The 23,495-nt window shown below is 36.1% G+C and overlaps 1 protein-coding gene across 1 annotated transcript; it reads right to left on the bottom strand.

The window, feature by feature from the left end:
* Positions 1-5,798: 5,798 nt before the first annotated feature.
* On the bottom strand, positions 5,799-6,608 carry LOC126235331 (stromelysin-1-like). Its single transcript, XM_049944054.1, has one exon. It carries the CDS (start codon positions 6,606-6,608, stop codon positions 5,799-5,801), a length of 810 nt encoding a protein of 269 aa, XP_049800011.1.
* Between the last annotated feature and the right edge of the window lie 16,887 nt (positions 6,609-23,495).

The raw sequence follows: 23,495 nt of genomic DNA, 5'->3' as shown, positions 1-23,495 counted from the left end.
TGGAGAATGTGCTGGCCAGGGCAGCAGTCGAACGTTTTCTGTATCCAGAAAGGCCCGTACAGGACCTGCAACATGCGGTCGTGCATTATCATGCTGAAATGTAGTGTTTCGCAGGGATCGAATGAAGGTTACAGGCACGGGTCGTAACACATCTGAAATGTAACGTCCACTGTTCAAAGTGCCGTCAATGCGAACAAGAGGTGACCGAGACGTGTAACCAATGGCACCCCATACCATCACACCGGGTGGTACACCAGTATGGCAATGACGACTACATGCTTCCATGTTCGTTCATGGCGATGTCGCCAAACACAGATGCGAGCAACATGATGCTGTAATCAGAACCTGGATTCATCCGAAAAAATGACGTTTTGCCATTCGTGCACCCAGGTTCGTCGTCGAGTACACCATCGCAGGCGCTCCTCTCTGTGATGCAGCAGTAGTTGAGAATTGAGAGACGTGGACCATTTTTCATATAATCAAAAAATCAAAATAAATCAAACATTTCTCATAATTCACCCACAAAAATCAGAAATAAATCGATTTTTTTTATACTTCCAAAAAATCCCTATTTCTGGTCCAGCCAAGCCTGCACGAAAAATCGCAAAATAAAAGAAAACAAGAAAATTAATTGAAAATAATATCAATAACCATAAAAAGTCATCCATTTCATCAAAATCTGAAAAATCACCCTGCACAAGCCTGCATCAGCCTGAATGAGCCTGCACAAGTAAATATATAAGTAAAAGAAATCCATTGATTCATTCATTGGATAAAAGTATTTCATGCATTGGTTTTCCAGTTTTCGTTTCTTTTAAACCTTTATATGTGAAGAAAACATTTTTTTCATCATTCACTGCTTTCAGAGTATGTTTGTCAAATATCTTAACATATCTATCTGGTAATGTAATTTTAAATTGTCCATCTAGGATACACTTAACTTTCTTACTGAAGTTAGTATCAACAATTTCAAAGTTAGATGCTTTATACTTTCTATTAATCTCAAGTTCATTCCGCTTTATAAACTCATATGAGTTGTTTAACTTAGCGAACAATTGATTATTCATTTTCGTTTGTATTTATATAGGAAAAAATTTACTAAATATTTATTAAAAAATTTCTTTCTTAATAAATGGAGGAAAAAAGTCCACTGTCAGTGAAAGTGTGTAATAAATGTAGTGAGACCAAGAGCTTGGACTATTTCTATAGAAATAAGAATACAAAAGATAAACGTTCCACTGCATGTAAAACTTGTTCAGATGAGATACATAAAGAATACTGCAGAAATAATAGAGAAAAAATTCGAGCATATTTTCATAACTATGTAGACAGACATCCAGAAATGTATGCAATCACAAATAATGAAAAGCTAAAAAAATACCATGAAAATAAGGAAAACTTGCTTGAGAAAGTTCCTTGTGAGTGTGGTAAATATGTATGTAAAACATATCTCAAAAAACATCAACAAACAGGTGTCCATATGGAGAAAATCAAGAAAATGGAGAACACTAAAGTTATTGAATAATTATTGAATAAATTTTTCCCCTAATAAATGGAGAGAAATCTGAGAGCTCAGAATCTCAACACTATGAGAGTTGTTGATCTTAGACCTCTAGCTAGGTCTCTTGGTATAAGAGGATATTATAAAATGACAAAAGATGAATTAATCAGAACTATTGCTAGACATTTTTATAATGTTAACCAAGTTAAGAAAGTAAATTTTGATACTCTACCATTTCTTGATGCAGATATAAAAGAAGAATATAAAGCAGAATCGAAAGATCTGAAGAATATCTTTCAATTCTCTACACATGTATTTCAAGAGCCATCAAAGAAAGATCTGAAGAATATATTTCCATTCTCTACAGATATATTTCAAACAACAGCAAAGAAGGAGTTGAAGGAAATATTCCCCTTCTCAACAAATGTATTTGAAAAGCCTAAAACAAGAAATACCAACAGGAGTTATTCTGTTGAGAAAGCTTTTTCAAACAGATTGCAAACCATCAATATTGAAAATACTAACAAGTTGATAGATCCAAGGTATTTCCTTACTTCTGTTGAAAAGGATGTGTTTTCAATTAATAAAAGATAATTTAAAGATCCACAATTGCTTAAAAGTGAATATGCAATTATTCTGTGAATTTAGACTACCCAATAACAATAAAACTCAAACATTTAAATTTCAGTCATACAATCATACAATTACTCATGAGAAAGATATTAACAAATTTTTAAAGAATTCAAAAAGAGAACTGTTACCAAAGCTAACAGAGTTTCAAGCAAGAGGATCAGGATGGACCTTAGAAAGAGTTATTGGATTACAAATAGCAATTAACAGATATAATCCTCTAAGAGGATCATCTTATATTGAATTGCCAGAGGAAATAAAAAATAAAAAAGCGTGTATTAATGTGAAAAATAATGACCAAAAATGTTTTCTTTGGGCTATTAAATCAGCATTATTCCCTGCAAAAGATCATGTAGATAGACTTTCAAAATATAAAAAAATTGGACTTGAAATTGATGAAAAACTAAGTAAATTCCAGTATCCAATTAAAATAGAAGACATTAAAAAGATAGAAAATATCTCATTTAATGTATTTTCTTTTAATGATGGATATTCCATCTATCCACTAAAACTGAGAGGAAATAAAAGAGATAAACATATTAACTTACTATATTTTAAAGAAAAAGACAATCGACAATGCAGATTACAAAACACAATGGTCGTAAATTTATTTGTGATATGTATTTACTCCACTTCAATTCTGAAGAAAAATTGAGGAAACATATTCCAGATTGCTTAGTAAATAAACCGGTTAAAGTAGAACTACCATCTAAAGGAGACACAATCACATTTGAAAATTACCAGAATACTATGAAAGTTCCTTTTGTGATATATGCAGATTTTGAGAGCTTGTTACAAAAAATTGACACATGTCAACCAAATCCAGATGAATCATATACGATGAAGTATCAGAAACATGAACCGTGTGGATTCTGCTACTACATAAAGTATGTTCATGGACATTATAAAGATCCTGTTGTGTATAGAGGTCCAGATGCCAAAAGTAAATTCATTGAGATGATTACGAAAGAAGTAGAACAAATAGGTAACATTTATTCTGAGAAAGAAACTATGAAACCACTTACAAAAGATGAGAGAAAAGCATATTCTAAGGCAGAGATATGTCATATCTGTGAAGGTAAATTAAATGTTATTACCTCCTTTATTGATGAGATTAAAACATCGTATTGAAAATAAAATAAAACATATTAATGATCAATTAGAGTTATTAAGAAAAAGAAATATAGATGAAAGTAATGAGGAGGTACAAAGATATAAAAACTCATTAGAATATAATAATAAGCAATTAGCAGCTTTCAATGATAATGCAGAAGGAAATATTAAAAAAGTTTGTGATCATAATCATTTAACTGGTTTATTCAGAGGTGCTGCACATAGTTACTGTAACCTTCGTTATCAGTTACCAAGATTTGTCCCTATTTATCTCCACAATCTATCAGGATATGATTCACATTTATTTGTAAAAGAACTTGGATATGATGATAAACCTATAGATCTGATTCCAAATAATGAAGAAAAATACATAAGCTTTGGAAAATATACTGAAAATATAAAGATGAAGTTCTTAGATTCATTCAGATTCATGGCTTCTTCTTTAGATAAACTCTCATCTAATCTAAAGAAAGAACAAATGGAAAATACCAAGAAGTTCTTTTCAGAAGATAAAGTTGATCTGGTTATTAGAAAAGGTGTTTATCCATATGATTACATGGACAGCTGGAAAAGATTTCAAGAAACTGAATTCTATAGTAAACTGAATGATTGTGACATAAGTGATGAAGATTATGAACATGCGAAATTAGTTTGGGAAAAGTTTAATATCAAAAATCTTGGAGAATACCACGACTTGTATCTAAAAACTGATGTTCTATTACTAGCTGATGTATTTCAAAACTTTAGAGAAACATGCATGAAAGCATATAGTTTGGATCCAGCATGGTACTACACAGCACCAGGATTAAGTTGGGATGCAATGCTGAAAATGATATTGATGATGGAGAAAGGAATTAGAGGTGGAATATCACAATGCTGTAAGAGATATGTAAAAGCAAATAACAAATATTTAAAAGATTTTGATAAAGAAAAGGACTCAAATTATTTAATGTATCTTGATGCCAATAATCTATACGGATGGGCAATGTTACAGTATTTACCTTATGGTGAATTTGAATGGTTAAACTATCCTCAATTTCATGTAAACTATTGGAGAAAAAACATTATGAAAATGGAAGATAATTCTGAATATGGATACATTCTTGAAGTGGATTTAGAATATCCAGAAGAATTACATGATGAACATAAAGATCTTCCTCTTGCTCCAGAAAATAAAATCATTCCAGGAACAAAAGAGTCAAAATTAATAACAACATTACACAACAAGACAAAATATGTGATACATTACAGAAATTTAAAACAGTATTTAAAACTGGGGATAAAGATGACAAAGATTCATAGTATTCTCAAATTTAAACAGTCAGATTGGTTAAAGGAATACATAGATTTGAATACTCAAATGAGAACCGAAGCAACAAACGATTGTGAGAAAGATTTCTATAAACTGATGAATAATTCAGTGTTTGGGAAAACGATGGAAAATATAAGAAACAGAGTGGATATAAGGTTAGTATCTGATGCTGAAGAATGTGATAAATTAATAGCTGGACCGAATTTCAAGAGTAGAACAATATTCAATGACAACCTGGTTGCAATACATATGCAGAAGACGAAAATCGGGTTTAATAAGCCTATTTATGTGGGTATGAGTATCTTAGATTTATCAAATGAGTTGATGTATGATTTCCATTACAATATTATGAAACCGAAGTATGGGGATAATATTGAACTGTGTTATCAGGATACTGACTGATTCATATATAACATAAAAACCGAAGATTTCTACAAAGATATGAAAGATATGGTTGAACTATTTGATACAAGTGACTATCCAAAAGATAATGAGTATGACATACCACAAGTCAATAGGAAAGTTTTGGGTAAGATGAAAGATGAGTGTAGTGGAAAAATTATGACAGAATTTGTGGGTTTAAGAGCAAAAATGTATGCCTATAAAGTAGACGAAAAAGAGAATAAAAAATCTAAAGGTGTGAAGAAATGTGTGGTGAAAATAAAATATCGTTAGAAGATTATAAAGATTGCCTCTTTAATAATAGGGAACAATACAGAACAATGAATCTCATTAGAAGTGAGAAACATGAGATATATACTGTAGAAGTAAATAAAAAAGCTCTAAGTCCTCATGATAATAAAAGAATTGTTTTAGAAAATAAAATAGATACATTACCATATGGTCATTATAGTAAATCAACAACACAAATGACATTAGTTGAAATTCTCTAATTGATTAAGTGATTCTTGCAAATTGCTTGTGATATCCAACATCTTGGAAGTAGATTTTGAACAATCTATTCCAAATAATGAAAGATCAAATTTACCTGCCCTAACAACAGAATCTGTAAATTCACTATACTCATAGAATGTTTTATCTTTAATAAAGTATAATAATCCATTTGTATATCTGAAACTAGATTCTATACCTGGAGGTATTCCTGAAAATTCTTTTGTAATACGTCCATATTTTTTTACTTATTCCCTTACATTCATCAATTTCTACATAATAAACATCATCAAAAAATATAAAGCTTTTACCAGAATATGTGTTCACAGCTGAATGTAGAATTACATTTTTTCATAATGAAAGAGATGTTAAAGATGTTGGATAACCAAATTTTAACCTAAAAGAGGGTATTTCCATTATATACAGTTTGTTGTCAATGAATAAAATAACATCTCCAGATGGTCTTTGATATGCAGCAGTTATATTTTTAAATCCTTTTGGAAGAAATGTTAACCAATCACTTATAAGTTGTGGTTTAGTGCGTACATCTAAATTATCCAAATCCATTATCCAAACCCATTTCTCATAGTAAATATATAGAACCTGGTCAACAATCAGAAAGTTTTTAATTTTATTACTAAGTTTGCATAATTCTGGAGAATCTAAATCTTTTTCTTCATCATCAGTCTCCACATCTTCCTCATCATCATCTCCTACAACTGGTTTCCCATATAAGCTTTGTACTACAAGAATATCATCTTTACTTAATTCAATATTGAAACTGTTATATAATGGATACATGATTGAGGTATTTTCTGCTGAATGAGGAATTCCTAATGTATGACAAATTTCATGAACTAAAACTGCATAAAAGTTTATCTTCTCTTTTGGAGTATTTGTATCAATCTCAAAGTACCAATCTTCATCTTGATCCATATGAATTTCTACAACATCATTATTAGAATTTGGAGAGTTAGCATGAGCTAGTACACCCGATTTACCATCAAATGGCTTTGGACAATAGTGTTGTCCACTTGATTCTTTTCTGTGCAAACGCCTTTTATTTGAAATAATAATATCATAACTTGAATTATCTTCTTCAAAAATTAGATCTGTATGTTCTTTCCAAGTATTAAAAGCAATTTCACTCAATTCTTTCATTCTTTTCGATGAACCTGCATAATACCATTTAACAGTTTTCTTATTCCATTTAGCAATATGTGAGGTAAAAGATACTGCATGATCTTCTACACCACATCGAGGTTTGTTTATCAGATCTAAAGTTTCTTGATCTATTTCACCAGTAGGTTTCAAATTAAACTTCTTTTGGAATAAAATTAAGGCATTTTTGATATCTGAAATTTCACCAATATTTGTTGACTCTGCTTCGAGATATCCAAATTCCTGTAAATACTTTATAATGTTTTCTTTTTCATTACTATCTTCTCCTGTAGCTATCTTCACTAACAACAAGGTTACAATTAATATTTTCATTTATATAGGTTAAAATTATTGAATGAATAAGAAAATGAAAAAATCTCTACTTCCACATTATTTATTGTCTTTAGTGTACTAATAGCCAATGTCTACACTTAAAATAAAAAAGAAAGATAAAAGAATTACAGGATAACATTACTCTTATGAACCCAACTATTGTGAGAATTATGAAACCCCAACCACTTAACATATACTTTATCACCTTTCTTCTTCAATATTTTTTCAACAAGATATACATCTGGATAATTTGTCTTCTGTAATTCATATTCATAGAAGGAACCTTTTATCTCCTCACCACTGCTGTCTTTTAATTTATATGTAACAGGATTGGATAACACAACATCTGTTATTTCAAATATCTCTGTTGACCAGTTAGCAGTATATCCCTTTACAAATATTCCTTTCAGTTTACTAATTCTCACTTTATCTCCAACATTATACTTATTTTTCTCAGTGACTGTAACAACACTCTGTGGTTTGTAATTCTTATCAACTTCTTTTGGTTTCATTTTTATTGTTCTATGCTTCGTGTTGTTGTATTCATCAACCAATTTGGAGACTAAATCAATCCACTTATAATTACCTTGAAGAGCAAATCTCTTCCACATTTTCTCTTTTAGTTTTCTATTAAATCGTTCTACAACTGATGCTTTCATCTCTGTAAAAGTAGAGTAATGATTAATACCATACTGCTTCACGAGTTTTTCAAGATCTTTATTATATAATTCTTTACCATTATCTGTTTGTAGATGTTTAGGATACCTTTCATTGAATATTCTTTGAAAAGCATCAGCTACATTTTTACCTCTCTTATCTGTAACTGGAATAGCCCATGTGTACTTTGAGAAAACATCGATTACAGTTAATAAATATTTATATCCTCTATTTATTTTTGAAATTCCTTTCAGTTTTCCAGAATCCCTTTCTACTAAATCTGCTTGGCATAAATCGTCAATACCAAGTGAAATAACCTCTCTTCTGGGAAAATTTTTCCTCATTGGTTTATGCAATTCATTTATAATTTCTTCACGAATATTAACAGTTCCAGAACCAACTTTACTTTGATCTAGACAAATTTTTTTTTAATGAATTTACTCTTTTTGCTTTGACATACTGTGCAAATACCTTCAATCCTGTGTCTTCCATTTGTAGTTGTTACTGTTTGAGGATGATGTGTCTGTATACTTCTTACACTTTAAACACCAAATGTGATCATTCATTTATATAGAAGAAAAAATACTAACGTTCCAAGCTATCTTCATGAATACAATGTTCTACTTTTCCAAATATGTATAACTTTACTCGAATATGAACTATTGCATCTGTGATATTTACACACATAACATCATCAGTACAAGTAGTAATAGATACATTATCTATGTTTCTAGAGTCAACTGATTTGCTTAAATGTCCTTCATGATAAAACTTAAAATTCAAATCTATTTTTATTAATTCACCAATACTGCTATAAGCTCTTACAATAATTTTCATAATTTTAATGTCATCATCAAACACATGATCAGTATATCACCTTTCTTTCTAAAAGTGAATTCAATAAACTGTTTGTCAATAATTTTATTATCTAATTTCTCAATCTGACTAATGGATGGTTGTAAATCTGTTTTTGTAAAGTAATCTGAAAAAGCTTTCTCAATCTCTTTTTTACTGTAGTAGTTACTGAACTGTGTTAGAATACTTGAGTATTCAGCTTTACTAACAACATCCAATAATTATTGGATCAGCAATATTAACAATCCTTCTTCCAAGGAAATTGACATAACTCTTTGATTTCTTAAGAAGATCTGTAAAATACTTTTGAAACTTGAGAAAATTCTTTTCTACATCTTTCAGGTTGTCTAAATCGGGTAACACTATATCACTTGTCTCAGCTATCTTATTTCCAAAAATATCCATTTATTAAGTTCAAAATTTCATCAAACTTGTAACCATCGGAAAACAGTTTTAAAACGAATAAACATAAATGTCCACAAATATAATCATCGAATTTTTGAATCCTTTCTACATTATAATACAACTCATCTGATCCTAAATATTTAACCAATTCTGTTGGAATATTTCCTCCAAATGAATCAAATACATACTTCTTGTTACTGCTTTTATAATAACAAATCCAGTGTGTGCCAACATGATCTGATGTATCTAAATTTACGATACCACATTCAATTTTATTTGGCTTTAATGGAAGTTCATCAATCATGAAAACACCTCTAAAGTTCTTAATTTTCAGTTCTTTTACTAATTTTTCTGTATCAAAATTACTTAAAGCGTGTTTATAGTTCTCAATTATATTTTTGAAAATTTTTTTTAATCCCAGTACCTTTCTTCTTCTCCATCTCCAAATTATGTCTCTTTTGTTCTACCAATTCAGCATCTTCTTTCTTTTTCTTCTGAACTGCACTTGTAATTGCTGCAGCACCTCCTGCTAATGATCCTAATGCACCTAATGCCGCAAATAATAGTGGGAGAAAACCTCCTTCATGTTCATTTAAACCAGAACCTTCTTTCTTTTGTTTCAAGTATTGAAAGATCTTTTTAATAACTGGAATACCTAATGTCAGAATAAGAGAGCCACCTTTTTTAATCTGATTAGACTTTTGTCTCTTCTGAACATCAGTTAAATAATTATCAAGTAAATCGTATCCATTCACCTCATTCTTTGGTAACTTTATCTTCACAGATTTTGGTTTAGTTTTACCTGCAGGAGTAATATTATAATCAATTGAAAATGATTTCATTTATATAGGAAAAAAAGATAAAAAAAATAAAAAAGATATCTATATTTCAATCTGACACAATTCCTTAAATGTTTCATTTCTAAAATTCTCCTTAATTCTTCGTTCCCTCATTCTCAGTTTATTTCTAAGTTTTTCTTTTTCATACCATTCCGGATCTTGCATTTGTCTATGGTAATAATCGCTTCTGCTTCTATGCTTCTTCTCCTGATGTCTAGTCTTCTCACGATTATAAGAATATGCTAAAAGTACATTCAATAAAATGGATTTATTATACTTTTCCATTTCATTTTGTTCTTCCAATCTGAGTTCTTTTCTTGATGAAACTATAACCGACCTTACAGGTTCAATTCTAAAATTTTCAATTCCTAAGTTTCTCATATGTGTTGAAACAGGTTTTGGATTACCTTCCTTGCATCCTCTCGATGACCTGCCATTCTTTTACTTAACAGAGCAATTGTACTACCAATATATATTTTATCATCAATTGTGTTTGTGATCTTGTAGACTGTACCATGTATTACATTCATTTATATCCAGATACACTTTTTAATAGGAAAAAACTTTTTATTCTATAACCCAAAATCGTTATAAATACCCATTCCAAGTTTTCTTTTTCCATACATTATTCCTCTTACAGCAGTTGCTGCTATTTTCTCTTTCAAATCAGCATCTGGACTGTGCATTCTCTCTTTTGCTTTAAGTTGTAAAATTTTATCCGCTTCATGTCGGGACTTTAAATCTTTGTTATCTCTATATGCAATATCGTGTTCTTTACAAGCCTCATCTAATGGATTGATTCCTTTATCACCACGTGCCAATCTTTCTTCTAACTTCGTAAATGGACCACAGTATGAAAAACCTGGAATATGCATCTCAGGAAATGGTGCATTGTTTAAAACCCAGTTTACCATATTTCTCTGATTTCCAGAATGTGTGTGGTAAATTATTCAAAAATCTGATTAAATATGGAATACCTTTAGGATTATTAATTATAAAGTCATTAAATTTGTTTGTCAACATTTTAGTTATTGCCACTTTTTCATTTTGAAAGTTTTTATTTCCAGCTAATTCTTCTCCATGAATAACAGTTAATCGATCGATTAAATCTCTCATATCATTCATCCAAACATATTCAACAGGTTTCTCTGTATTCTTTTTTATCAATCCTTCACCAGATCTTTTTGGGCTTGATTTGTTTCTCAGTTTCTGCCATATTGGTTTAATTAATTCATTATATTTATCACTTACACTGGATTTGGGTTTCTTGGAATCTGGATCATTGTTTTGAAATATTGCATTAGTTAATAGTAAAATATCTTCATATGTATCTAAATCTTCTTCATAATATCCATCACCATTAACAGTATTTTGAGTTAAGAGATTCATTAAATCATCTGTTGCTTTGTAAACCTTCCCTTTGATTAAAATTGTGTCATTATTAAATTTAACTTATGAATCGCCTATATAATGTTTTCCATTTTCAAATTGTAGCCCAAATACTCTGTCATTAAGAGCTCCAGGGTATTTTGATGCTGTGGGACCAATATAGGTAGTTGGAGGCAATAATTTCTCTGTACTCATCTTTTGTTTTTCTTTTTGTTCTACACTTTTCAGCATTTGTTCAAGTTGTTTCTGTTTTTGAGGTGATGGAGTAGAAACACTTGGAATATCATCATCTTTAGGGAATAAACTTTTCTCAAATGATGTTTTAGTTGGTGTTGAAGGAATCGCAAAATATATCATCATAATTTTCTTGATGATGATGATGGTAAGGAACCATCTGTTTTTCAACTTCTCTGTTTTCTTCAATTGCTTTCAACATATTTTCACCTAAGCCCTCAATTCCTTCCTTAACTTGTTGAATTGCATCAATAACAGGCTGATCTTCTTTTTTATATTTCTCATACTCTGTTCTCGGTTGTTTCTTCCATGTTCGAAAAGCTTCTTTCAACTCTTCTTTTTTCTTTCTATTTCTCTTTGCTTTCTTAACAATTTCAGGATCATAACCACTATGCTTACTAACCTCCTTAGAGTGATCGTATTTTGCGAACATTTATCAAGGAGAAAATATTGTCATTTCTGTCGATGTTTATTAATCACCTTAAACATACGTGTTTAATATTCACGTTGATGTTGATGTTCATGTTTGATGTTTATGTTTACATAGCAAGAAATTTTTTATTCTATCTCTCTACTTTCCTTGTTAAATCTATTGTAATAAAACCAAAATCATCATTCCAACATTTACTACACATTTCTTTAAACTCATCAAATTTCAGATCTCCACCTACAAACTCGTGATAAATGTGATTCAAATTTGTGTCATCCTGTCGAAATATATTCAAGAAGTTGAGATTATCTCTCACTAATTGTATTGGAATCTTGGAATATGTCTGAGCTAAATAAAAACAATCTATTCCTTTATGTCTACCTCTAGTAAAGTATTCTCTAACAATGTCCTGATTTTCAAGAATGAAATCGTCAAACAAAACAACTGAATTATCTTCACATTCATCTAGACTTATTGAATCTTCATTGTTATCAATGAAAGTAACAATTTTGTCATCAATTTTTTCTTCAATTTTATTACACGTTTTTATAAACGCTTGGTATTTTGGCTGATCCAAACTTTTAGAATAAACATACAAATGATTTATTTTATCCCAATTTAACCACCCTGGAGCTAATATATAGTTATCGATCATTAGAGTTGTTTTTCCACACCCACTTGGACCAATAATTGCACATCTTATTGAGTTAGGTAATAATTCCCCATGCTTATTTTTCGTTTTCTTTTCTTTTAGGCGTATTTTCGGTTCCCAGTCAGTCATTTATTTAGGTAAATTTTTCATCATTTAAATGAGTAGACTATTTCTATTGACAAAACGATTAAATGTTCCATTAAGAGATGAGTTTAAACAAGTTGCACTATTTGGCTTTTATTCAAAATTTCTCACACCAAATGTTACAGCTAAAAATAATAAACTGTATTGTGATGGAGAGACTATTGTTATTCCAGAAGGGCAGTATTAGTAATCAGACTATTAATGCAAATGAAAAGACTGTTGCTACTGATGTTCCCAAAATTATTCCATTTGAACTGATTCATGTAAGCTTTAATTTAGCAGATGGTATGTTTGTTAAAAATGGTGATCATTTTCACAGAGAAACGAATATTATTGCTTCATTTAAGCCGAATGTTGAGTTTGGTGCTCCCATTATTCATGAACCGAGTCATCCACTATTTGTACCAATACATGATAAAGTTCAGGATATAGTAATAACTGTAACTGATGAGAATAAAGAAATAGTCGATTTTAATGGAGCTGATGTGACAGTTATTTTAGAAATGAAATAAGAGTATTTTTAATCCTATATAAATGAACAGAATCGAGAGCTATCAATTTCAGTCGTTTCCAGTAAACGAGAAGAGTAAGTTTAATCTGAATGTTCCCAACAAAGATGTGGAGATTAATATCAATATCGGTGATGGTTGGTTACATCCTAATCGAGCTCAGCTGTATATGACTTTTGATGTTATTCATGAAGATGGAACAGATTTTTCTGAATATGAGGGTAAAACAAACGCAAAATTAATTGACAATTTTGTAACAAAGCTTTTTGATTTGATAACAATAAAGAAGGGGAATAATATCCTTTCTAGAATTGAGAACCCTTTTATTTCCTCAACAGTTTTACTTCAGTTAACTTCATCTCTTTCTGATAAAATATCTTTGCATGGTATTATAATGAACAATGGGAAAATAATTAGGAAGAAGAATGAAGTTCTATATCCATTAGAGTTGCTTGGAGGATTCTTCAAGGATTATAAAGAAATGATGTGGGAGGGTGATTTAACTATATCTTTTACATGGAGTTCATCTGTGGCTGATGCTCTTCTTGGATGGTCTAGTACAAATGCAGATGGAAGTGTAGTAGCTGGAACACTTCCAAAAGAAGGTAAAATAGTTGTGAAAAGTATGGAAATTAGAGTTCCAATCGTAAAATATGAACCTGAATATGAACTTGAATTAGAACAAGAAAGACTTAAAAATCCAAAGATTCCAATATCTTTTTATGATTTACAGACTCAAGAGGTTGCTGGATTAAGTGGTAGCAAACATTTTGAATTAGACATCACAAATTATTATAATTCAATGGAATTTGATATGCCTTACTTTATATTTGTAGTATTTCAAACAGATAGAAAGAATAATCAGCTTAAAGATTCGTCACTATTTGATCATGTTAAACTGCAGAACATTTATCTGAAGAATGGAAGAAATGAAGTTTTTCCGCAAGAAATGTGGAATCTGAATCCACCAGACAATTTTCTGAAGGCTTATGATGCCTTTAGAGATTTTAAGCGAATTACACTTTTGAAAGGAGATATCGACGTGAATCCATACAATTTTATTACGAATTATCCTATTTATGTGATAAACATGACTCGTAGGAGACATGTATTAGCAACACAAAAAACGACAATGAAACTGTGTGCTGTCTTTAATGATAAGATACCTGATAAAACATTAGCTTATATAGTTATGTATGGGAAAAGAAATTTGACATATGACTCACAACACAGAATTCTTACCGAAAATTTTTAATTAAATAAATGAATAAAAACTAAGAGAAAGTCGTTGATGTATTCACAGCATGTTTATATTTCATTGTGAAATATTTTAAGAAAGAAAAGTGATAAAAATGAAAAATTTTGAAATCTCAAGTTTAAGATAATGTTTCTTTTATTTTTTTTCTTATTTTATTAGATAGCTCTTTTAATGTAGATTATGTTAGCACTTTGAATTTTTAAAATCGGTTGATATTTGTCTGAGAAATTAAAGAAGCAATTTTTACCCCTTGCCCCTGCGAGTTATGCAACCCTTCTTACTTCCGTGTAGTGCAGGTAGCGGTTTTTCAGGGGCAATAGTGCTGTCCAAAAATGCAATCAGAATTTGTTTATCTCTAAAAATAAAAAAGTTATAACAAAATTAAATTTTACATGCCTGACATGCCAACTGAAGTCAAGAGTTGTGTGGAATATCTTGACAGGTAGAAGTGTTTGTGGATCATGTTGAGTAGAATATCTTTACAGCTCAGGCTCTAAGATCAAGTGTTTCCTGACTTACACAAGAGATGGCAGCACATACATACATATAGGGAAAATATAGGGGCACAACTCATACTTTTAATTTGATTATTTCTTTAATAAGTAAAATTAAAACCTTTCTCTTACTCAGGTGTTCATTTTAATTCATACTAGGAAACTGATGTGTTATAAATACCATAAAAAGTCTATTACTTCTTAATTTTTGACTTAAATTAACCACATTATAGAAACAACTTCGTCAGTCGAATACCAACTATATATACAATGTCCGAGCTTATTACTGTCAGCCAAACTCTGTATAGTGCGCTGACTGAAGGGAGTGGCCATTACTGGAGGTCATTAAAGCGTTATGTGCAGAGAGAGCTAGCCATTTGGCTAAAACCTTTTCACCCTCGCCTTTGTATGACTCATCATCACCTGTCCTAAAAAGGGGTGATGTGTTTCAGCCCGAATTAATGGAGTGCTCTGTTAACTCAGAGATGGTCTCCGTGCAGAGCTGACGTACAGAGGGACAGAGACCTGAAACAGGGTATTTGGTGAGGATGTTTTGCTCCTCCATATCATGTTGACATAAGGAGGGTTGATCCAATGAATGAATCAATGGTGTTCTTTCACTTATATATTTACTTGTGCAGGCTCGTTCAGGCTGATGCAGGCTTGTGCAGGGTGATTTTTCAGATTTGATGCAATGGATGACTTTTTAAGGTTATTGATGTTATTTTCAATTTTCTTGTTTTCTTTTATTTTGCGATTTTTCGTGCAGGCTTGGCTGGACCAGAAATAGGGATTTTTTGGAAGTATAAAAAAATCGATTTATTTCTGATTTTTCTGGGTGAATTACGAGAAATGTTTGATTTATTGTGATTTTTTGATTATATGAAAAATGGTCCAGGTCTCTCAATTCTCAACTACTTGCAGCGTCAAGAGTAACCGCAGCCATGGTCTCCGAGCTGATACTCCATGCTGCTGTAAACGTCGTCGAACTGGTCGTGCAGATGGTTGTTGTCTTGCAAACGTCCCCATCTGTTGACTCAGGGATCGAGACGTGGCTGCACGATCCGTTACAGCCACGCAGATAAGATGCTTGTCATCTCGCCTGCTAGTGATACGAGGCCGTTGGGATTCAGCACGGCGTTCCGTATTACCGTCCTGAACCCACCGATTCGATATTCTGCTAACAGTCATTGGATGTCGCCCAATGCGAGCAGCAATGTCGCGACACGAAAAGCGTAATCGCGATAGGCTACAATCCGACCTTTATCAAAGTCGGAAACGTGATGGTACGCATTTCTCCTCCTTACACGAGGCATCAGAACAACGTTTCACCAGGCAACGCCGGTCAATTGCTGTTTGTGTATGAGAAATCGGTTGGAAATTTTCGTCACGTCAGCACGTTGTAGGAGTCGCCACTGGTGCTAATCTTGTGTGAATGCTCTGAAAAGCTAATCATTTGCTGTCGGTTAAATTTCGCGTCTGTAGCACGTCATCTTCGTGGTGTAGCAATTTTAATGGCCAGTAGTGCATAATGCCACCGTGGCCGTTCGCAGAACGTTCTTCTTGCGACCTTACATTCTCGTGATAATCGTTGCCAGCAATCGCTTACAGTGGCTACGTTCCTGCCAAGCCTCCTTGCAGAATCGCAAAAGGAACATCGTAGTCCTATTACACGCTACTAGCGCCACTCGTATGCGACTGGCTTGAAATCTGAATAGAAATCATCTTTCAGTTGTAGAAACAGTCCTACCAGTTTTCGTTTGTATTGTACAACTCGTTCCTGGTGTTGCGATTTTTTCCGTCAGTATATTTCTGCTGTTGTCCTCTATTCAATCACAATTTATTTATTTTTTTTTTTTTTACTGTCCCATGTGACCGGATTTTGATGTCCTATCGAGTCAAATTCTGTTCGGAAGTCAAGAAATACTGCACTTATTGGTTACATTGATCCATTGCTTTCAGATTCTCATGCGAGAAAACGTCGGACCGGTTTTAGCTTGACCGATGTTTTCGGAAACCTTGCTGGTTTGTGCGGCGGAGGTCATTCCGTTCGCTGATTCCGTGTCGACTAATACTGCGTCACTGAAATTCTGCGACCAGTGCGACAGGGTTTAACGACATCAACGGTTTAAGCACGCCTCGCGGTCGACGAGGTGCCATCCGTGCAATCCATAGCCTCGTATCGGGTTTGTGGCGATACACAATGTTGTCAGCCGTGACCAGTGCGAGACGCGTGCTGCGGTTCATTAGGCATTCCGAAAGGCAGGCGTGCGGATCTCATTAGGCGGCTCAGCAGGGCAGCCGCGGATTGTGGGCCTCGCATTGTCCGCCGTGGGCACGCGGTCGCGTAGCAACAGGTGAGGCTGCGCGTAGGCGGCGGCGCGTCCCATCCGCTGCACGGTCCGTCCGCCTGAATTATGCACCGTCGATGCGGTCGCCATTAAGCCGCGCTGCCCTGCCCTCTAAGTAGATTTTGCGGCCTCCACAAGTTCTCCATAAATTCGTTACCGCGTGGCGATTCGCTTAAACGCCGTCTGGCGGCACTGAACAAGTCCGGTGACGGGAAACCAATATTTCTCACTTTCGCTTCCCTTCCACAGCGAAGATAGTCCTACTAGTTTGTATGCAAAAAAAGTGGATCAACGCACACTCAAACAGAGAGTTTATATAAAACTACCGTGTGCTTCTTTCAGAGTTGTAGAACATTAGCGGGGCTTAGTGCTTTAAATTTTATGGCTTAAAATTGAATACTATAAAGAAAGAGTAAACCTTCCAAAAAATAGTGGTGTTATTATGAACGTACATCCAGGTGGGTCCATTACATTTCAGCTCTGCAGCCGCTTAAATTCGGCTCCTTTTAATATCTTTTAAGGACTTCCAAAGACACACTAAGCTAATGTTCCTTTGTGTGCAACAGTGAATAACATTGGCTCTCCAAACTATGACTGTGCCAAACACTCGGTTTTATTATTAAAGGTTATTGTGGGAAAATGTGCTCACCCCATATCCAACTCTGCTGTCATTATTGGCAAAATACAATCACTGAAACAACAGTTGTCATTTATTCGGCAGCTTCGGTGTGGCGTCTTTAATCACAACAATTCGCTATCAGTTATTGGCAGAAGTTTTTATAAAGAGATTTCAGTTCTGTGCAAACATGTTACGACCTCAAATCAAATGGCTCTGAGCACTATGCGACTTAACTTCTGAGGTCATCAGTCGCCTAGAACGTAGAACTAATTAAACCTAACTAACGTAAGGACATCACACACATCCATGCCCGAGGCAGGATTCGAACCTGCGACCGTAGCGGTCACGCGGTTCCAGACTGAAGCGCCTAGAACCGCACGGCCACACTGGCCGGCTGTTACGACCTCGATAAACTCTTTATTTTATAATGAATTTTTTGAACAGACTGACGGTATCACCATGGGTAGTTACTAGTTGCCCTTGTTAGCGTTTTTATTTAAAGAGGACGTTAAGGAAAAGGCGCTAGAAGCTGCTGGCTTAAAGCCAAAGTACACTCCTGGAAATGGAAAAAAGAACACATTGACACCGGTGTGTCAGACCCACCATACTTGCTCCGGACACTGCGAGAGGGCTGTACAAGCAATGATCACACGCACGGCACAGCGGACACACCAGGAACCGCGGTGTTGGCCGTCGAATGGCGCTAGCTGCGCAGCATTTGTGCACCGCCGCCGTCAGTGTCAGCCAGTTTGCCGTGGCATACGGAGCTCCATCGCAGTCTTTAACACTGGTAGCATGCCGCGACAGCGTGGACGTGAACCGTATGTGCAGTTGACGGACTTTGAGCGAGGGCGTATAGTGGGCATGCGGGAGGCCGGGTGGACGTACCGCCGAATTGCTCAACACGTGGGGCGTGAGGTCTCCACAGTACATCAATGTTGTCGCCAGTGGTCGGCGGAAGGTGCACGTGCCCGTCGACCTGGGACCGGACCGCAGCGACGCACGGATGCACGCCAAGACCGTAGGATCCTACGCAGTGCCGTAGGGGACCGCACCGCCACTTCCCTTCAAATTAGGGACACTGTTGCTCCTGGGGTATCGGCGAGGACCATTCGCAACCGTCTCCATGAAGCTGGGCTACGGTCCCGCACACCGTTAGGCCGTCTTCCGCTCACGCCCCAACATCGTGCAGCCCGCCTCCAGTGGTGTCGCGACAGGCGTGAATGGAGGGACGAATGGAGACGTGTCGTCTTCAGCGATGAGAGTCGCTTCTGCCTTGGTGCCAATGATGGTCATATGCGTGTTTGGCGCCGTGCAGGTGAGCGCCACAATCAGGACTGCATACGACCGAGGCACACAGGGCCAACACCCGGCATCATGGTGTGGGGAGCGATCTCCTACACTGGCCGTACACCACTGGTGATCGTCGAGGGGACACTGAATAGTGCACGGTACATCCAAACCGTCATCGAACCCATCGTTCTACCATTCCTAGACCGGCAAGGGAACTTGCTGTTCCAACAGGACAATGCACGTCCGCATGTATCCCGTGCCACCCAACGTGCTCTAGAAGGTGTAAGTCAACTACCCTGTCCAGCAAGATCTCCGGATCTGTCCCCCATTGAGCATGTTTGGGACTGGATGAAGCGTCGTCTCACGCGGTCTGCACGTCCAGCACAAACGCTGGTCCAACTGAGGCGCCAGGTGGAAATGGCATGGCAAGCCGTTCCACAGGACTACATCCAGCATCTCTACGATCGTCTCCATGGGAGAATAGCAGCCTGCATTGCTGCGAAAGGTGGATATACACTGTACTAGTGCCGGCATTGTGCATGCTCTGTTGCCTGTGTCTATGTGCCTATGGTTCTGTCAGTGTGATCATGTGATGTATCTGACCCCAGGAATGTGTCAATAAAGTTTCCCCTTCCTGGGACAATGAATTCACGGTGTTCTTATTTCAATTTCCAGGAGTGTATTTTGAAAATATGTTACGACACATTTCCATTGTAGCCCCATGGTGAAGATAAATTACAAGAATGTTTAAACCATTCATCCTTCCATGGTCGGATCCACTTTATAAGAAATTGAAAGAGAGTGATGCCATCCATTTTTAGTTGTTTTGGTTCGGCACAAAAATGATGGGACTTTGGGACACGTAGTATATCAGAAATCGACGAATACAGATTTATATTTGTGAGCAAATGACTGCCACCATTCTTCCGAGATGAGTGTTTTCAGAACTTTGGTTCACAGAGCACACGTCATTGCTGGCGGGAGCAGTTCTAAGTAGCCTGTTTATATGTCTGTATGTTGGTTCAAAAATGGCTCTGAGCACTATGGGACTCAACTGCTGTGGTCATCAGTCCCCTAGAACTTAGAACTACTTAAACCTAACTAACCTAAGGACATCACACACATCCATGCCCGAGGCAGGATTCGAACCTGCGACCGTAGCAGTCGCACGGTTCCGGACTGCGCGCCTAGAACCGCGAGACCACCGCGGCCGGCTCTGTATGTTGGCAGCGCGAAATACTGCATTAATAATGTGACAGCTCTGTGCGCACTCTGCAAGAGATTCTGTGGCTGGTCGGACTAGCAGCTGTAAGTTAACAGTCTCCGGTGATCGAACTTGGAGGTTAACAGCCAGTAGTGATGGAGGTTGGGAGTGAGTAGCCAGCAGTGATGGAGGTTAGAGGTCTGAAGTGTTAGAGCGGCCGCATGATCTGGACGTGTGTCCTTCATGGAAATGTAATTTTTCGATGATTATATAATTTTTGGAACTGGATGTCATGGACGATTATATAATTTTTGAACTGGTTGACACAGTATTAAGGTAAATACATTGTTTGCTCTGCAGCAAAATCTTTCCTTTGCTAACCATATGCCTATTAGTAGCCGAGCCTTCAGTGGCTATAATCATTTATTTAGCTGGCAGTATTGGTTCTTGCGGCTTAGCTGTAGTTCGTGTAATGAAGATTTTTGTGAGGTAAGTGACTTATGAAATGTATAGGTTATTGTTAGGATTTCTACTAATTCAGGGCAATTCTTTTTTTCTTAATTATTTTGAAGTCACGTTATCATTTTTTGAACAGTTAGATTGCGTCGCGCTAGAATATTGTGGGTCAGTGTTGATATGATAAGAATAGTAAAGACACAGTAGGTTCAGTATAGTCAGTTTCACTCAGCTATATAAGCAGATAATTTAAATAAAGAAGTTTCACAGTTACATAACGTTGCTAACTGCTTCCGACTGATATTTCAAACTTCATTACATATTTTGATATGGTTCATGAATAAGACCTTACGTATGTTCAGCTGCATTTTACTGGATAACCAGTTCAGCTGTTTTACTAACGATATTTAATTCACAAGATTGAAGTCGACATCACAGTATTTCATTTTCACGCGTGCTTGTGGCCGATCAATTCAAACAAAACACTGACGTACTTGAAGTGGTCTCAAGTATAGCAGCTTAGAAAATTAGTAGAGGATCTGTAATCGTAAAATATGCCGGTACATGAATACCTGCTGTATGAAGGTCACACGTGCAATAACTAAAGTCGCATGGCATAGCTTTCCTTGGGCAGGGATCGAACTCTGTCTACGGTGTATTTGGCCTTCACATTGGATGCACACGTGTACGGGTGAGTTTTATGCTCACCGCAACTAGTGATCATCGAGGTGATTACATTTTAGATCACTTTACGTGTTGCTATGTTTCGGCTCAACTGATTGCCACAAGCACGTGTGAACATGAGACTATATGATGTCGAAATCGAAAATGTGAATCAAATACCATCAATAAAACATCTGAATCGGTTGTACAATACCAGTATGTCAGCCGGCCGAAGTGGCCGAGCGGTTAAAGGCGCTACAGTCTGGAACCGCACGACCGCTACGGTCGCGGGTTCGAATCCTGCCTCGGGCATGGATGTGTGTGATGTCCTTAGGTTAGTTAGGTTTAAGTAGTTCTAAGTTCTAGGGGATTTATGACCACAGCAGTTGAGTCCCATAGTGCTCAGAGCCATTTGAACCATTTTGAACCAGTATGTCAGGCTTAACATACGAGGGCGTTCTGGAAAAATACTCCCTCCGACTTTTTACGTAAAATTCTTAAAGCTTTTTACATAAAACAAACGTTATTAACAAACTACGCCTTTGTTCTTCTTGTCTGCAAATTTATTTGTCATAATAGTCACCCTGGCGATAATCACATTTGTCCCAATGACAGACCAGTTTCTTGATATGGTCACTGTAGAATGTTTGGCTCTGTTGACGGAGACACAACCTCACCTCTGCTTGCACTTTTTCACCAGCGTCGATGTGAAGTTTTGAAAATCGAATGAGGCCAAGTCGGGACGGTATGGGTGATGATCGATGGCAGTGAACCGAAGGTGTCGAATTGTTGTAGATGTCGCAGTGCTCATGTGCGGTATGTGGGGTGTAAAGCTAGCTCGCCTCCACGTGGTGCACCCTGGGTAACGCTAAATGAGCTAGCACATAATGGCAGTCAGACAAACCGTGAAAGGTTCTCCTGACTATGCAAGAAGACACAAAAAACGTCCTCCTAAGGATATGCCAACAAGGAAACTTGGACCTACGGTCCGAATTTGCCATCTCAACATAGAGAGCATAAGCTATTCTAAGTGCCAATACTTATCAAAACTACTGAAGAAAGACAACATTGATCTGATCGCCATTCAGGAAACACATCGTAGTACTGAAGTACAACTGCGGAAAAGGGGCAAAATACCCGGATTTGAATTACTTGGTGCCACTTACCACCATACCCATGGTGTTGCAACCTACATCAGATATGATATAGAAAATGCCTCCCTTATCTCCACGTCGTCAGGTGATGGAATCCATAATGTCACAGTAAAAATTGGGAGCGTAACCGTTACAAATATTTATAAACCTCCAACCACTCCATGGCCAAGATCAGTAATTCAGGCTCAACCTCACCCAGAAATCTATCTGGGAGACTTCAATAGCCACCACGAACAGTGGAAATATAAGGAGTGTGATGCTAATGGTGAAACCTTGGTGAAATGGGCTGAAAATGAAAATCTTAACCTTATCTTTGATGCGAAAGACCGTTACACATTCAGAGCAGCTGCCTGGGAGCAGGAATACAACCCGGATCTATGTTTCACCTCAACTGACGGAAATAACCAACCACTACCAGCTACCCGTAAAGTCCTGTGCGACTTTCCTCATAGCCAGCACCGACCAGTCATTATTGAAATTGGCAGCCAAATCCCACTGGTGACTTCCATGCCTTGGCCCAGATGGAATTTCAAGAACGCAAATTGGGAAAAAGTACTCTCGAGACCTTGATAAATGTCTAGGAAGGATACCACCTACCCATAAAAACTATAGAAGATTCATCGGAGCAGTAATAAGCACTGCCAAGAAGCACATCCCTAGGGGATACCGACGAGAGTATGTCCCAGGGTGGTCCAAAAACAGTGACGAGCTCTACCAGCGCTTCCTCAAGACGGGCGACAAAGAACTGGCCGATGACCTTCTCCACAGTCTTGATACTGCAAGACAACGTAAATGGACAGAAGCAATGGAGAGCCTGAATTTCCAGACTTCAAGCCGACAAGCATGGACCCTGTTAAGGAAATTAGGAAGTGGAGCACCTATTCAAAGACAGACAGCAAACGTCTCCCCAAACACCATGGCATCTCATATAGTGGCCACGTCCAGAGC

This window comes from Schistocerca nitens, chromosome 2 (genome assembly GCF_023898315.1).
Source record: "Schistocerca nitens isolate TAMUIC-IGC-003100 chromosome 2, iqSchNite1.1, whole genome shotgun sequence".
NCBI lineage: Eukaryota > Metazoa > Arthropoda > Insecta > Orthoptera > Acrididae > Schistocerca > Schistocerca nitens.
Note: the sequence above shows the minus strand (reverse complement) of the source record. Positions and strands in the feature narration are given on the sequence as shown.